We start from the raw sequence: 17,899 nt of genomic DNA, 5'->3' as shown, positions 1-17,899 counted from the left end.
TGGAGTACGATGCAAAATAGAGCCACACAGCCCCTCAAAGTTATCACGAAGTGCCATTAAAAATTGAACCAGTCGTTGCTCCTCCCAACGAGCAATATAAGGTGCAAAAGCTCGTAGCTCTTCAGATTCGGTAAGAGCTAATTGATCCCAAAAATCTATCATAACTGAATAAAACTCTTGAATAGTCATATCTTTCTATTCAATAGCTCTAATATATGATTCTAACTGATATTGGTTTGCAAAGTTAGACTATGTATAAAATTTTGTAAGATGATCCCAAACTTCTTTGCTGTTTCATACTTAGCTAATTAGGTACATATTGAGTGTTCCAGAGAGTCGTTTATCCAAGTGATAATTTTTGAATTATCCACTTCCTAATTTTCCAGCAAAGTTGCATAATCTGCTTTGTCATTTGTAGGTTTAATCATAGTTCCAGAAACATAACACCACATATTTTTCCCATTCAATTTTTTTTTCATCTCATATTTCCAATAAGAGTAATTCTTTCCATCTAGCCTCACGCTAATTGAATGAAGGGATTCATCTCTATTACTAGCCATTATAGACACAAAACAAACTTCCAACAGCTAACTTAGTCAAAAATACCAAAATTTCACAATCTAACGAAATCCTAAAATTGCAGACGAACACAAAAATCACATACCAGGTTGTTGCAATGGTGCTCCGAAACCATGATAATTATGCAAAGATTACACAATCTATAGATTCAAAGAGAAAGAAAAAGGCAAAGAGATGAATAGATTGAGAGGAGCTAAGTATATTGCAAAAGAAGAGCAAATATTCTCTCACCATAAAATAATCAGCCAATCCTTATAAAAGGCAAAAGATAATAAAATAACATAAAATACTTAAAGACTAAAATAACCTTAAGATAATAACTTTAGCCTTGACAATTATAAATATGTAGTTGTTGTAAATAAGGGAGGAGACTAGGCAGTGGCTCGGGTAGAAACTTTAATTTATTACAAGAGAGATCAAGTTGAGTTAGAATTGGGCAATAAAGATTATTATCAGGTATTAATGTGAAATTTGAGCATTTTTGATAGAGAGTGTACATAAATAGTTCAGGCTATTTGTTATTGAGAAAGACTCCAAATTTTCACAATGACCTACTGTTACAATCCTAATATTGGGAAAAGAATCTAGGGGAAGCACTTTGAAGTTGTTGGAAATACTCCCAATTGAAAGCTCTTGAAGAGATGTATAGTCAGAAGGAGGTAGAAACTCTAGATTCTCGCAATCCTTGATATCTAGAAATCTTAAATTAGCAGGAACACACCTTTTATCAAAATTTTGAAGACTATCATATGATTTGAATCCTGCAATTTTCTTGTAGTGCTTGATACATACTGTAACGCCCTAAACTCCAGGGACCGTTACGGTGTGCCTTATAAATAGTGCCAAACTTGCTAATCGAGTCATTTGGCAAAATCGTGTAACTAAGTATGATTAGCAGTTTAGGGATTAAAATTTTTGGTTAAGATATAACGTTTCATTAGAATGTTTATTATATACATTGGGATCCCAAAAATATAATTTAAAGGTTTATTACAACAAAATATTTACAACCAGCCGGTCTAAGCGGCAAAACAGGGTTTAACCCTAGTTCCTCTCCTTCAAACCTAGACCGTGGCGGTCGAGCAGCTGCATATGTACACGTCGTCACCTAAGCTCTCCAACTCAAGGATGGTCCATCTTTCTTTTGCCTTTACCTGCACCACATAGCACCCGTGACCCGAAGCCCAGCAATAAAACTTAATATGCTCATGAATAGTAATAACATGTCATCAAATCATAAGGCACACGCCTAGCAGATATAGCCCTAGTCAAGCAGGCAAACGAATTCACGTACTGTTGAGTTTAACACATCAACCAATGACCATAATATTCATCCAGGGCTTTTAGCCCCAAATAGAAGAGTGACAGTTGTACAAGTTACTAAGGTGGGTTTATTCCCAATAACCATGTGACGATAGGGTCACCGGGGCTTTATAGATAAGTGAACCTTTCACTAGCTTAAACAGGATAGGTGCATGATGATTAGTCATCAACATAACCTTCCTCATGACCCTAGAGTCATAACTATGGAACACTGTTCCCTAGCCATGTGACAAGTAGTCACCTAGGCCTTAGGCCCTGACTCTGAGTAACTAGTCTTAGACTAGCCAAGTGCTTATAATTTTCATCGACCCTCGAGTCAGCCCAGCATTAATACCCCATATGAGTCATTCAATGCTAATATTGATTAGATCTAATCTTTTAATTGGCCCTGCGTTCATGATGCTATGTCGTTCTCGGCTGTTAGGTCTGTGATACTTGGCCGGTGCCGACCCTGACTAGTCAGTACCATATACAAGCAAGCAATGCCACCAAACATATATTATATATCAAATATCCGAATACAGGGCATTCAGCATGCTTACTCAATAATTACTAGCACAATTAGGCTCATGCATAAACACAGAGGCTCAAGCTCTAAACAATCTCATATTCAATACTCATAGCATGCCCTAATCACATGTTTCTCGTGCATTACATGCATCACATTTAATCACTTGACATGCCTCAACAATAACCATGCATGCCACATTTAAACATCCAACATGCATCAAGAATAACCATGCATGTCATATATACACAGGGTGCAGTTTTCTTACCTTTGGTCCAAGCACAAGTTACCAATAAACGAGTCACAAGCACAAGCCTTACTCCAAGCCTCTAGTGATAACCTAGTCACAACCATAAACGATGATCCAATGAGTTCAAGTTCTAAAACCAATCCTGGAACCAAGACCTAGCCTCCGAGACATCAAATCCCACTAAACGGGGTATTAGGAATGATCCCAAGGCTTAAGGTTTGAGTTCCCATGACTAAAAACCCACTTTGGTCACTTTTCCTCTTTTGAGCTGCAACCCCAATCATTAGAGCCGCAGCCCCACTCAAGTCAGGCCCAAAAACTCTTCTCTGACAGCAATTAGAGCCGCAGCTCAAATTGCCCATCAGCCCCAAACCACTAGCTTCTTCAAGCTTAAGCCGCAGCGCCCAAAAATAGAGCTGCGGCTCAACCTCGAACCTAGCCAAAAAAAACTCCATTTCTTCATCTAAAAACCTTTCAAAAACATATCCAAACATCTCCAAACTCAAAAATCAAAGTTCCCAAACATCCCCATTATCCAAAACCCATAAAACCCAAGCTTCAAATTTAACAAAAACTCATCAAAATACAAAGTCTAATTCAAGCTTAAAAACTTTAAAAACTTAGAACTTAAAACTTGAATTACCTCCGATTGAGTTGTTTCCAACTAAATCCTTATGCTAATAAGCTTCTAATCTTCCATAGGATCGCTATGCCTTAATCCTCGCTTGAATTTGAGTCCTAGAACTCAAGTTTCCTTCGAAAATGCGATCGGGAGACGAAAGTGGAACTTAGAGGGAGAGAGAATGTACAGAACGTTATTTTTATTTCTTAAAATGTTACTTCAAGCTTAAGTAGCCTCAACCAAATCCTAACGCTTGGGGTCCCGAAAGCACTCCCGGGGACAAAATAGTCAAAACCTCCAGAATTTCGCCCTGATCTTACTAACTCCTAATTTATCACCAAATATTTATTCCCATTACCCAATAACCCGGTAATGCTTTAAATACCCCTTGACTTACTCCAAGTCAAGCTTAAATCCTGTTGTGACTTTCCCACTAGCTTACCTCCTAGGATCGTCTTGTGTTGAGTAACCATAGCATAACCAAATAATAATATAGCACCACACACATATATCACATATATGCCTGAAATGGCCAAAATATGAAAATCACCCAATTACTCAGAAATGGGTTCACATGCATATTTAATACACCTAAACATGCATATTATCATTTAATAACACAATAATTCAATTATGGCCCTCCCGGCCTCCTAATCAAGGTCCTAAACCTTATTAGGAAATTTGGGGCATTACACATACTTTACTGAAAATTGGCATCATTGGGAGTGAGGAACACAGCTCCAGACATTTTGAAATATGAAGCTCTATTAAAGATGTTAGAAGGCCAGGCAAATCTCCAGTGAGTCTCATACAACAGCTTATAGTAAGTGAAGTTATCTTTGGGAAAGCTTCAACATTTGCTTTTGGCATTGACCATTCCTTCCAATTTAACATGCGTTCAAATGTCAACGATTCCAACAACGAAAATGATTTCAAAGAACTAGTCCCGTAAAAATCAAGGCCCACTATCTCTATTGCACCACATTCTTCAATCCAGAGAGATTTGAGAGCTGGTAATTGCCCAAGTTGTGGCAAGGTACAGAGATTAGAACATCGAATGGTGAGATACCTCAAATTAATGAGATGATTTAAATTTTTGGGGAACTTAGTGACAAGCCTCCAACCAATATTTAATGTCTGTAAATTGTACAGCATGCACAAAGATTTGGGCAATTCTTTAATTTAAGTGTAGGAGAGATTCAAGTGGCGAAGCTGTTTTAATTCACCTATGAACTTGGGCAATTCATTAACATCTTTGAATCCCCTCATAGATAAATATCTCAAATGCTTTAGCTTCATCAGTTGTTTAAACACCTCTTTCAATTCTAACACTTGTTCGAGGAATGAGGTACTGGGGAAACAATATTTAGCAACAGGTAAAAATGTGCGCAAAGAAGTTGCTTCAGAAATTGACTCAAGTTTCTCACAAAAAATATGACAGTTATCTCTATCGAATGCAATGTGTCATAATTGCTTCGTCAATCTAGTTTCACACTGTTTTTCTTCCTCTATGTAAAAGAACTTTTTTCGAGATACAAAATTAGCCAAGTCAACCATAAGATCATGCATAGTGAAACCACCACTTATGTAAGTATTCCTTGAAGGTTGAAAAAATGATCGGGATACTAAATCATCAAAATACTCATATCCTACTTCTTTTACTGTCCTATTACCACTTGAATGCTCCAATAAATTATCTACCATCCATAGTGAGATCAAGAGACTTGCAATTGTTTTTACAGCTAATAGCAAACCCTTGCAAATATATCCTCCTAATCTCGCTAATACCAAATATATCCTCGAATATTCATTCCCATTACCCGATAACCCGGTAATGAACTAGATACCCAAAATACCCCTTGACTCACCCCGAGTTGGGTATTAGGTCCCATTGTGACTTTCTCGCTAACTTGCTTCCTAGGATCGTCTCATGCTGAGTAACCTAAACATATCCACATAATAATGTGGCCTCACATATATGCCAAATATACCCAAAACGGGCCAAATTACGAAAATTTCCATTCTAATAAGAAAAGAACCACGTGCATATTTAATACACCTAAACATGCATATCTAGTCATATTATCATGTAACTCACATAATCACATAATTACATGCATACACATCACATACACATAATTCTCATAGATTTCCATATTGGCCCCCTAATCAAGGCCCTCAACTTTATTAGGTAATTTGGGGCGTTACAGGATGATAGGAGGTCTACTGGAGGGTATAAAATTTTTCTTGGTGGCATTCTTGTCTCATGGTCAGCTAAGAAGCAACAAGTTGTTGCTAGATCAAGTCCTGAAAGTGAGTTTCAGGCCTTAGCTAATGCTACAGATAAAGTTAAATGGTTTGTTTCACTTCTTACTGAGTTGCAAGTTTCACTCTCCGAATGTCCCATTATCTGGGTTGAAAATCAAAGTGCAGGTGCTTTTGCAGCTAATCCGGTGTTTCATGCTCGGTCCAAGCATATTGAAATTGACTTACACTTTGTCAGGGACCAAATCTTAGCCAAAGAACTGTCAATCTGATATGTGCCTTCTACTGATCAAGTTGCAGATGTTCTCATTAAGCCTCTCTCAATAGACCGTTTTAGTTATCTAAAGTCCAAACTCATAGTTGCTTCTACTCCTTTTCGTTTGAGGGGGGTGATAGTGATACTTGTAGAGCTGAGTTAGTTAATTAACTTTTTGTAATTTGTTATAGTTAGTCAATTCCATTATGAATGTTTTTCTGTTATCTCTGTAACAACTATGTAACAAACTGAGTTTTTGTATTCATGTTTCATTGGCTATAAATAAGAGAACTCTATGTTAGAAGTGTGTAATATTACACAACACTTCTCTGAGATTTTGTTTCATTACATTCTTGTTTACAAACTTGTTCACTAAAGAACACACTGTTGAGATAAAAGAATGAAAGGAAAGAATGCTCTGTAATTGTTATTAATTGAGAAAGAATTACACAGCTCTTATATACAAGATGGTTGAGTAAAAAACAACCCAACAAACTAACAGAAAGTTAGTTAACAAGAAAACCAACTAACTAATCCTTAACTACTAACAGACTTGCTATGCACAGCTTAGAGAGACAGCTTAGCACTAGGTACCCTTAACAACCCCCTTCAAACTTAGGGTGGTCGAACAGACCACACCAAGTTTGTCTCTAAGAAAAGGAAACCTAGAACTAGAGATTGGTTTGGTAAGGGAGTCTGCTAGTTGATGCTCAGCAAGAACATGTTGCACAACAATCTCCTTGCAAAGCACCTTGTCTCGAACAAAATAGAGATCGATTTCTATATGCTTTGTGCGAGCATGTAGAACAGGATTAGTAGTGAGATGCACAATAGTAAGATTATCACACCAGATCAGAGGAGGTGGCATGGGAGACAGCTGCAATTTGGAGAGTAATGATTGAATCCAACTCAAATCAGTGACAACAGCAACCAAGCTTCGATATTCAAACTCAGTTGAAGACCTAGAGATAGTAGTTTGCTTTTTAGATTGCCAGGCAATTAGATTCCCACCTAAGAAGATGCAATAACCAGTTGTGGACCTGCGATCATCCGGATCAGCTGCCCAATCCGTATCACAAAAAGCTTCTAAGTGCAGATGTAGTCCATAGTCCAGAGTTCCAGCCAAGTACCTCAATATTCGTTTGACTGCTACAAAGTGAGATTGTAAGGGATTATGCATAAACTGGCAGACTTTATTAACACTAAAAGCATTGTCAGGCCGAGTGATAGTGGCATATTGAAGGGCACCCACAATGGACCTATTAGCAGTTGGATCAACAACTGGACCACTGCCATAATTTGACAGTCTCAAGCCACTATTCATAGGAGTGGATTGTGTTTTGACACCCTACAACTCTGCTTTACACAAAATATCTTGGAGATACTTCTTTTGAGACAACACAACACCATCTGTGGTGGGAACAACTTGCAGCCCCAGAAAATAATCCATGTCACCAAGATCTTTCAAAGCAAACTTGGAACTCAAAGTTGTGATCAAAGTTGAAACATGATGAGGATTGCTGCCAGTGATGAGAATATCATCAACATAGATTAGAACATAGATGTAGCTGGTAGCAGTGATGTTAACAAATAATGAGTGATCTGTTTTGGCAGATGTGAAGCCAAGACCAAGAAGAATAGTAGAAAGTTTCTCAAACCAGGCTCTTGGGGCTTGCTTAAGGCCATAAAGAGCCTTGTGCAACTTGCACACTTTAGTTGGATGCTCAGGATCAACAAATCCTGGTGGTTGAACCATATAGATGTCTTCATGGAGATCCCCATTTTGTTCATGAGTATGAGGACATGATAGCCTATGAACTATGCCAGACTCTTGTAAAAAGGTAGTGAATGCTTGAACCCCCCCCCCCCCCAATTCAGATTGGATTTGTTTTATTTTGAATCCAAGTTGAAGTTCAACTTGTGTTTTAAAAGTGACAAAGGTAGACAAGGCCTCATTTTTTGTTCTCAATATACAGATCCATGTATGCCTAGAAAAGGCATCGACAAAACTAATATAGTATCTATATCCACAAGAGGAAGTGACAGGGGCAGGACCCCACAAATCTGAATGCAAGAGTTGAAGAGGATTAGTGTAAACAGTAGTGGAATAAGGAAATGGAAGCTTATCATGCTTCCCAAGATAGCAAGCAGCACAAAGTTGAGAAAAAGAATCAACATTTTTATTGCTAGTTTTGATATTACAAGAAGCTAATACAGATTGTACAATCCTAGAGTGAGGATGTCCAAGTCTTTTATGCCATAAAGAAAAAGAACTAGTGTCCTCCGACAATGTACTAGAATTACAAATCTGTTCTTGAACATTAGACACAGACTCAACTGGAAAGCTGGTTGAAGAAGAGGCTGGCTTTTGAGAAGGATGAATGTTGAGTTGAGTGGAGTCAAACTTGTAGAGGCCTTTGTCAAGTTTCCCAACTAGCAAAGTCTTCAAGGTATCCTGGGTCTTAACAAGACAATGAAAAGGATGAAACTCAAAGAAAACGTTATTGTCTTGAGCAAATTGAGAGACACTTAGAAGATTTTTGGTAATATATGGAACATGCAGCAAGTTATTTAAAACAAGATTGTGAGAATGAAAGGGAGAGAGAAAGGTAGATTGACCAATGATGTGAATGTGCAAACCTGCTCCATTGCCCATGTGTATTTGTTGATCACCAAAATAAGTACTGCTAGTGGTCAGATTCTGCTCATTTGGTGTAAGATGATTTGTGGCTCCTGAGTCCGGATACCAACTTGGATCATTAACCACTTCAGGAGTAGCATAGTAAGCTTGCATCTCAGGCACATTTGCACTGCCAGGGAAGTTCTGAAATGATTCATGACCTAAAAAAGACTTGTCAAACCGATAGTAACATTGTTGAACAGTGTGTCCAACTTTGTGACAGAGTTGACACTGAGGTTTCTGACCCCAAACAGAAAAGATACCACGGCCACGCGAGGGACCACCTTTAAAATTACCGTCCTGCCCACGAGTAGGAGGTACACCTCTGGAACCAGGAGCAGGAAAGCTAGTGGGACCACGCTGTGCAGAAAAAGAAGGACTAGGCATTGAATGAGATGAAGAAGTACCTCTTGACACATTGCTAGAGCCATACGTAGAGGAGGGAAAGGGAGGGGAAGAAAAACCTCGACTTACAGGTGGTTTGGTGTGAGCAAGATTAGCCTCAATCTTGACAATGTCAAGTTCTTTAGCAGCTTTTTCTAGTTGGACTTCTTGTGCCATTAGGTAAGTATCAGTTTTGGTGTTGACAGATGTGATAAACACATTGTACTCGCTGGGTAAGCCATTGAAGATCGCCTCTATGTGATCTTGAACTGTTGTGGGATGACTAATTGAAGCAAGAGTATCGATGATACTCTTGATTTTGAGCAGGTAGTCACCCAGGGAACATTGCATCTTGGTGTTTCTCAGAATAGTCTTGAACTGACCAATCTTGGCTCGATTGTGTGCTGTGTAGTACTCACGAAGATTGTTCCAGATCTGTGCAGCGAAATTGCATCCAACCATGCGAGTGAGAACCTTCTCTGTCATGGAGGAAAGTAGCCACGAGACCTAGATATTGTCCTGTTGCTCCTAGTCTTTGAACTCTGTACTGACTCGATTGGCACGACGATCTTCATCATTGAGAAACTGTGGTGGAGTGAGGTGAGGATTTAAGAATTTCTGCAATCGACTACCTTTAATGGCGGCCAAGACTTGATGCTTCCACGAAAGATAGTTGTTCTCATCAAGACGGACAGAAAGTGAATGAGAAAAAGCGACAAGATTCGTTTTAGGTAGTAGTGTTTGTTGAGATGAATTTTGAGGGATCAACGAACCTCCATTGTTGATTGCAGATGAATTCTCCATAGCTCAAACGACTAGAGCTCTGATACCATGTTGAGATAAACAAATGAAAGGAAAGAATGCTCTGTAATTGTTATTAATTGAGAAAGAATTACACAGCTCTTATATACAAGATGGTTGAGTAAAAAACAACCCAACAAACTAACAGAAAGTTAGTTAACAAGAAAACCAACTAACTAATCCTTAACTACTAACAGACTTGCTATAAACAGCTTAGAGAGATAGCTTGACACTAGGTACCCTTAACACACACACGAATAGAATCAGAATGTGTATTATATAAGTTCTTTTTATTGGAAAATAATTTTCGTAACGAAAAATAATTTATGAACTAGTTAATTACTAAAAAAAATAATTGGTTTATAAAATTATCTAGTGCACATTTGAAAATATTATTTTCCAACAAAAAAGATATATGAGAGACACCAAAATAAAGTTTAGAGATTTGAATGCTCAATCTTAAATCTTACTTAAGAATGAGGAGCATAAACCCATTTATATACTTAATTTATATACTAGATACAAGCAATGTAAAATTTGTTGCTAATTCACAGTAGAATATATTATATGTTTAATATGATATTATTCAAATAGATTATATTATATGTTTAATATGATATTATTCAAATAAGTGAATTTAAGTTCAATTAAATTTTATTTAAGTTATAAAATGTATAATTTTATTATTTTTAAATAATTATCATTGTAAAATATCTTAAAAATATCATATTTTAATTTGTTTAATTATTTATTATTTAAAAATAATTGTCATTATAAAATATCTGAAAATATCATATTTTAATTTATTTAATTATTTATTATTTTTAAATAATTATCATTGTAAAATATCTAAAAAATTATCTTATTTTAATTTTTTATTTTAATTAAATTTAAATATTTACAAACTATCGTTAAATATAAAAATATTCTATTAAATATAACAATATTTCGTTAAAGTTAACATTCAAAAATAAAAAAAAGCGTTATAACTAAAAATTTCCATTATTTACAAACTTAATATAAAATAAATATATTTTTTAAAAAAATTAACTTAAAAACCCTACACTTCAGCCAACCGACCCTCTCTCTCAGTCTCTCGAACGTCTCTCCCTCCCGCCTCCCCGACCCTCTGTCTCGAGTCTCGGCGACGGCGAGCCACCAACTACACGCAGCAGCACCGACAGCAGCAGCGGACCTATTCTCCTAGTCTTCTCCGGTTCTCTCCGACCAAACGCACCACGCATCAGAGTCGACGGCCACGACGCTGACAGTACGCACCTCGGCCTCTCCCTCTTCTTTGGTTGTACGCTACAGCCCAGCAGCATCACGCCGACGACAGTGCAGCTCAGCCAAGCAGGTCAGTATTTTCATGCTTCATATCTTGTATTTTCATATAAAGAAAACAGTACTCTCAATATCCAGTTTATTTGATTTCAAATTTGAAAATTGGTTTGCTGTTCTCATGTCGTAATAGTGAAAATCGCAATTTTAAGTAAATACTGCTTTCCTTCAACCTATATTTGAATTCTTCAGCTTAAAGAAGGTAATGGAAAATGCTAAAGGAAGAAAGAAAAAAGGAAAAAAAGGAGAGAAGGTTTTCGAGATGATTTACTGAGGCTTATGTACTGTTATGTCTAATTCATCTTGGTTTTAACTTCAATTCTTTGTGCAATTGAGGTTTTTTCCAACATTTCTCATTAATTAATCAGTTTATTCACATACGTATTCATTTTCATCTCTATTATTATAATGCATATTTGATTGTATTTTATTTTGAAAAAGCCAAATGACCTTTTTTATATATATATATATATATATATATTTGATATTGAGGGATTCGAACTTATATTTGAAAAAGCAACTGGAAAATAATATAATAACAAAAAAATCTGAAGTGGGTTTATGTTCTTCATTTTTTAATTTTGGGTATGTTTTATATTTAGGTTCTTTTTTGTCTTTGTTTCTGGTCTTTGTGCTATTTTTTTGTGGTTTAGGATTATTTTGCGTTTGGATTTGTAAAGCTGATAAATTTTGAGAGCAGGGAAAGAATATAATAATGATACTTTTTGCTTTATCTGAATTGAAGCATTGGAATGTAAGTGCAAGTGCTGAGTGATTGAACATGTTGCTCCTCTAAATCTCGAATGTTATTGATTAGAAAATGGTAGAAATATCATTATCTATATATGAATAAATATCGTTAAGAACTAAATATTGTGCACATTATGTTAATATCATGCAGACTTTAATTCTTTCAAGTGTTTGTTTTTTATTTGCCTTCTGGTTTCATTGTCTTCTGTATTTTAACTTTCAGTTGATTACATTGGTTCTGTTTATTTGGCTTTGTTCTTTTAGTTTTAGTTGACATATAGAAGTCAGAGGTTACAATTTATCAAGAATTATTGACTTCTTGTTTGATTGATTGTAATCTATATTTTCATCTTTAAAGAAATTGGCTAGATTGGGTGATTCGAATAGTTTGACAAAAATTCTAAAACTGTTTCTTTTTTTTTACACATCTAGTTAAGCTTTTGACTTGTATTGAGCAAGGGGAATGGCTTTTGAATCTGCTGATTTAGAAGAATGTTACGTTCCTCCACCAGAATTTCTGGAAGATGTTAAGGATCCACTTGTGGATCTCAGCGTGACTGATTCCACTGAGCTTTGGCTCATTCAATGGCCTAAGAATAATGTAAGAACTTCTCCATGTTTTATTATTATTTTTTATAATAAAAAAACACTTATTTATTTCTCTGCCGGGCCCTATGTCATAGTTAGCTCTAAAGATAGCAGAAAAACCAGTTACAACTAGTTTTGCAAGTTTTTTATGCAAGTCTTCACGGTTGGGAACTTGAAGAAAAAAACGAATTTGTCACTAGGGAGTGGAAACTGGTTTACTTTGTGCTTTAGCCACCTTCACCACCTATTAAGTAAGTTGACAAATTACTTTATTGGTTTTTCAGGACCCTGATTTTGATGGACAGGAACTGACACTCAAGCTTAACCATGATGGGAACCTGTCTAGCTTCAAGGGTGCATCTGGTAACCATATATCTTTGCAGTGACACTAGGCTAATCGTCAGTGAAGCTAGTTTGCATTTTATGATTTTTAGTGTCATTATGGGCTAAGGTGATGACACTTTCTTTGTAATTTCTCAGGCAAAGAATATGATATGGTTAGTTTTGCTTCTCAAGAAGCAAATGCAACCGTTTTTTTATCTTCTTCATCAGGCACAAAAATTGGTAAGCATTTAAATTCTAGATATGTTATATTACTTTTATATTCAACTAGCATTTTCTCATGTCACTGTTTTTTATTTATCTTAAAAAAGTCAGTAGGTGCCAAATAATTAATGGTATGCTGTAATGGTATTTTTCAAATGTCTGTTTCGTGTGTGGGATGACTAGTTATTATTTTTGGTGTCCTATGGGAATAAAAATGAAAATAAATTTAAGAGGTTAAGAGTACTATGTGTTTGAAAGCATCAAGTGTTTTGTAGGACTGTGTATCCTTGTTGATTTCAATTTATAAATGCTGTATTTGTCTTTACTTACAATGAATTGATCTCTGTACAACCTTGGTAGCTGGGAAGATTTCACGACGAGTATCCCTCGTACATTACCCAGAGCCTCATGAATTGAAACAAGCTAGTTCCAGCAAACATCTGTATCACAAGTCCTCTAGCATTTCAATGACCAATTCTTCCCATCATGTTGGAACACCTGCACAAAGCAGTCGGCCAAGAAACACTGGAGCTGCAAGTGGACGTACAACCTCCAGTCGTAGTAGCAGACAGAAAAGTTCTTTATCAGATGTTGGAGATCAGCCATCACAAACTCCAAAGAGAAGGCATGCGCCCAAATCCACTACATCTATTGACCAGTCTGCTCAAAACTCAGGTCGAGGTCATAGCGCTATTACTCATTCGGGGTCATCACAGCGTTCTCATCAAGGGAAATCAAATAAGAGAAAACAAAATGAGGATTAAGGTCCTAAGGTGTCTTCCCTACTTGTTCTTGCATACTATTTTTTTGGCTAGGTATCTTTTGAAGCACTATTACAGTTTAGTGTCTTGTAATTGCAGCAGTTGTTTAAGCTTCATAAGTCTAAATATTTTCTTGCCCTATTGATAAATGAGTTTTTAGACTCATTTATCTGTGTGTTTTTCAGGTAAATGTATTAGGTGTTTGTTTTGTTTTTGTTTTTGTTTTATTTAATGCTGATTTTTGTATGTTTTCAGCTGCTGAAGGGCTTAGGTGACTTGGGTGTGGAAACATGGTGGAAAAATCGACAAAATGACAAAAATTGGTGGAAAACAGTGTTTCGGAGCATTTCCTGTGACTGCAGGAAGTGTCTTGCGACCGCAACTCCAGAGAAGTTTTTGCATTTCTAGAGCATTCCTGCGACCGCAGGAATGACATCCTGCAACCGCAGGATATGTCTACAAATGAGAAAAACGCAGATTTTTAATTAAGGGTGTTTTAGTCATTTCATGTTTAACAAAACAGTAATTAAGTTTAAATGACGATAAATGAGAGGGAAGGATGCATTTTTTGATATCTGGTCTGGGAGAGGAGGCTTAGGAGGTTTTGGATGAAGATTGGATTGATCATCTAGAGTTTTTTTCTTTTCTTTTTCTTTTAGTTTATGTTAATTTCATGTTTACGGATTTCATAATGATAAACATGAACTAAATTCTATTTAGGGTTTTTAATTGAATCTCTTGAATCTTTATTATAAATTAATGCAAGTTTTTAATTTATTCTTCATTTAAGATCTATTCAATTTGTGTTGATTATGTATGTGATTGATTGTGCACCTTTTACATGCTATTTATGAATTCAAATCAAAATCTGAGAAGTGAGATTTGGATATGCTAAAATTGAATAGACATAGATTTCAATTTAGAACAAGAGTATTAAATTGGTCTATGTGATTTAAGGCTGAGTTCATTGCTTCCTATTGTTTAGATTTCTCATTGAAATATAGAGAATTTGTATTAGGTTGAGTTTTATATTTCTTAATCTGAATATTTAACACTTTTGCATGTCTTTCTTCTTAATGAGAAGAATGATCTTTGTAATTGCATTAATGAAATTCCTAATTTCGTATCTATATTTGAATCAAGTTTGCTGCAAGATTATTGTTCTTTGTTGTTTTTCAATTAATTATGTTATTTATTTATTTTAGATTTAAAAATTCTAATTTTTTATTACCAAATAGAAAATAAAATAAACTATTGGTACTTGATATTCAGTCTCAGTGGGAACGATATCGGTCTTACCAAAATAAACTACAAAAGCGATTGCGTATACTTGTGTAGCCTTAATTTTCGCAACAAGTTTTTGGCGCTGTTACCGGGGACTGAAAAATTATCAATATTAAAATAGTTAATTTTATTTCTAATTTGGTAGTTTTTTTTACATAATTTCTAATTTGTTTGGCTGCGGTTGTTCTTTATCTCAGGTATTTTCCTTATATGCACAGTAGAAGGGGAGTTGACAGTCCAATTCCAATTAATCTTGAGATCGAGAAAGAGTGCAAGCGAAACAGAAAAAACAAGAGGGCTGAAAGTTCCACTATTGTTACAGCAGATATTAATAACAACAGTGTGGAAAACATGAGCGGGGGAGCACCACAAAATCATAATCCTGCCTGTCCAAGAGCTCTACGGGACTATGTACTCCTTACTGTCACAGGGGTACACTCATGCATCCGTCCTCCCGCAGTAGAGGCAAATAATTTTGAGATCAAGCCTGCTATCTTGCAGATGGTCCAAATTGCTGTTCAATTTAGTGGCCTCCCCACTGAAGACCCCAATATGCACATAGCCAATTTTCTGGAGTTGTGTGCTACTTTCAAGATGAATGGGGTGAGTGATGATGCCATTAGATTGCGCTTGTTCCCATTTTCACTACGGGAGCAAGCGAAAAGTTGGCTGAATTCACTTGAGGCCAATACTATCACCACTTGGGATGCTCTAGCTAAGAAGTTTTTAGCGAAGTTCTTTCCACCTACTAAGGCTGCTAAACTGAGAAGGGAGATCAATAACTTCTCTCAACTTGAGGGAGAATCCTTGTATGATGCTTGAGAGAGGTTCAAGGACTTGATCAGAAAATGTCCCCACCACGGTATTGAGAAGTGGATGTTGGTCCACAACTTTTACAATGGTTTGTGCGGTACTACTTGCACAATCATAGATGCAGCAGCGGGAGGAGCATTTATGAGCAAAAGTGCTAATGAAGCTTATGAACTCTTAGAGGAAATTGCCACTAATAATTACCAATGGCCAAGTGAACGAGTGGGCAGTAATAAAAAGGTTGCAGGGGTTCACGAATTAGATGCAATCACAACCTTAACTGCTCAAGTTGCGTCTCTAACCATGTCTGCCCAGGTTGTGCAAGCCTAAGTAATGTGTGAATTGTGTGGGGGGTCTCATCCTTTTGACCAGTGCCAAGCTGTTTTAGATCCCAACAATGTCCCATTAGATCAAGCTCAAGTTCAGACAGTGGGTAATTTTCAAAGGCCCTACAACAACCCCTACTCTAACTCGTATAATCCGGGGTAGAGAAACTATCCTAACTTTTCCTGGAGAAATAATGAAGGCCAACAACAACCGTTTCAACCACAGTATCAACGCCCTATGACTCAAGCACCACCACAAGCATCAACCTCTCAGCAACCTAGACTGCTAAATCCTACAGAACAGCCTAGTGAATTACAGGCTGCCCTATTGACTCTCACCAACACTCAAACTCAGTTTATGACTGAAACTAGATCCTCCATCAGAAATTTGGAGATGCAAGTGGGGTAGTTAGCCAATATGTTGAATACTAGGCCTCAAGGGAATTTGCCTAGCAATACTGTGGTAAATCCTAAGGAGCAATGTCAAGCTATCATCTTGAGGAGCGGGAAAGAAATTGAGGGTCCTTCTCTTAAGGGGACTCAAGAAAAAAAGGTTGTAGAAGAGGAGAGTTATGAAAAAGTTGAGCCCCAAGTGGAGGAAAAGGTTACTGAAGGCCTTGCAACCAAGGAGAAGATTCAACCGGTAGTTGTTGATTCTAATGTCAAAATCCCATATCCACAACGACTATGGAAGAATTCCCTTGACAAACAATTCTCAAAGTTTCTTGAGGTGTTTAAAAGCTTCACATTAACATCCCATTTGCTGAGGCTTTGGAGCAAATGTCGAGTTATGTGAAATTCATGAAGGAGATTTTGTCCAAGAAGAGGAAGATGGAGGATTATGAGACGGTGGCGCTCACCGAAGAGTGCAGCGCCATTCTGCAAAGGAAGCTTCCTCATAAACTGAGAGATCCTGGGAGTTTCACAATACCCTGCACTATTGGGAATTTTGAGAGCATGAATGCTCTATGTGATTTGGGGATGAGCATTAATCTAATGCCGCTTTATGTTTTCAGAAGATTGAAGCTTGGGGAAGCAAGACCTACAACAGTGACTCTTCAGTTGGCAGACAGATCAATAGCACATCCTCGGGGTATTGTTGAAGATGTTCTAGTAAAAGTGGACAAGTTCATCTTCCCAGCAGACTTTATTGTACTTGATATGGAGGAGGATGCCAACGTCCCAATCATTCTTGGAAGGCCATTCTTAGCGCCATAGGACGAGCTTTAATCGACGTACAAAAGGGGGAGTTAAGGTTGCGAGTCCAAAATGAGGAAATAAGTTTTAATGTCTTTGCAACAACTGAAATTCCTACATGTTGTAGAGTTGATGTGGTGAATGATTGTCAAGAATCAATTGGTAAAAAGAAGAAGAAGACCAAAGAACGATTTCGAACAGTTCGACGTCGTATGAAAAGATTATTGTGTGGCAAGTTTGAAGGTTTCGATGACATTGGGGATAATTTCAATATTCTCAACAGTAGAAGGGAATTCTCCTCGTATGACACTGTTGTGTAAATTCGATATGCAAGTGCACGTAATCGTAACAAGTAATAAAGAGTAAGTAAGATCGTTCCCACGAGGACTGTATACTAAGTACCAAAACTTAGTTCCTATTTCTATTTGGCTTACAATAAATAAGTCGCAAGAATTAACTAAAATTGTAAAACAAAATTCTAAAATTAACTTCAATAACTGAAAATAAATAACGTTAAGAAAATTCAATGGATTAAGAACTAGGGCAATTAATTTCATCAACCATCCTCTTTAATTTTCCTTAACACAAATCTTACTATTCAATTTCTCTCTTGTGATAGCAGGTCAAC

General features: G+C 36.7%; 1 protein-coding gene and 1 non-coding gene across 4 annotated transcripts; one reads left to right on the top strand and one right to left on the bottom strand.

The window, feature by feature from the left end:
• The first annotated feature begins 10,732 nt into the window (after positions 1 to 10,732).
• LOC133831450 (mediator-associated protein 2-like) lies at positions 10,733 to 14,438 on the top strand. 3 transcript variants are annotated; one of them, XR_009892502.1, is made up of 6 exons: positions 10,733 to 11,025; positions 12,192 to 12,360; positions 12,632 to 12,710; positions 12,828 to 12,911; positions 13,254 to 13,708; positions 13,910 to 14,438. XR_009892502.1 is itself a non-coding variant. In XM_062261749.1 (6 exons), the coding sequence occupies exons 2-5, from the start codon at positions 12,223 to 12,225 to the stop codon at positions 13,655 to 13,657; spliced, it is 705 nt and encodes a 234-aa protein (XP_062117733.1). In that variant the 5' UTR covers positions 10,733 to 11,025; positions 12,192 to 12,222; the 3' UTR covers position 13,658; positions 13,910 to 14,438. The 3 variants fall into 3 exon arrangements, 2 of the variants coding, with proteins under 2 accessions (XP_062117733.1, XP_062117732.1); XM_062261749.1 differs by having other exon boundaries at positions 13,254 to 13,658; XM_062261748.1 differs by having other exon boundaries at positions 13,254 to 13,666.
• Positions 14,439 to 15,697: 1,259 nt separating this feature from the next.
• LOC133833368 (small nucleolar RNA R71) lies at positions 15,698 to 15,804 on the bottom strand. The gene has a single exon (XR_009892749.1). It is a non-coding gene; the product is annotated as a small nucleolar RNA R71 (small nucleolar RNA).
• Between the last annotated feature and the right edge of the window lie 2,095 nt (positions 15,805 to 17,899).

The sequence above is a fragment of the Humulus lupulus genome, chromosome 4 (genome assembly GCF_963169125.1).
Source record: "Humulus lupulus chromosome 4, drHumLupu1.1, whole genome shotgun sequence".
Classification (NCBI taxonomy): domain Eukaryota; kingdom Viridiplantae; phylum Streptophyta; class Magnoliopsida; order Rosales; family Cannabaceae; genus Humulus; species Humulus lupulus.
Note: the sequence above shows the minus strand (reverse complement) of the source record. Positions and strands in the feature narration are given on the sequence as shown.

Bases quoted from the DNA above. Each gene is read 5' to 3' on its own strand.
- LOC133831450 (XM_062261749.1), top strand. From the start codon at position 12,223: ATGGCTTTTGAATCTGCTGATTTAGAAGAATGTTACGTTCCTCCACCA. The intron at 12,361-12,631 runs GTAAGAACTTCT...TTGGTTTTTCAG, and splicing joins TTCAATGGCCTAAGAATAAT to GACCCTGATTTTGATGGACA. The intron at 12,912-13,253 runs GTAAGCATTTAA...CAACCTTGGTAG, and splicing joins TTCATCAGGCACAAAAATTG to CTGGGAAGATTTCACGACGA.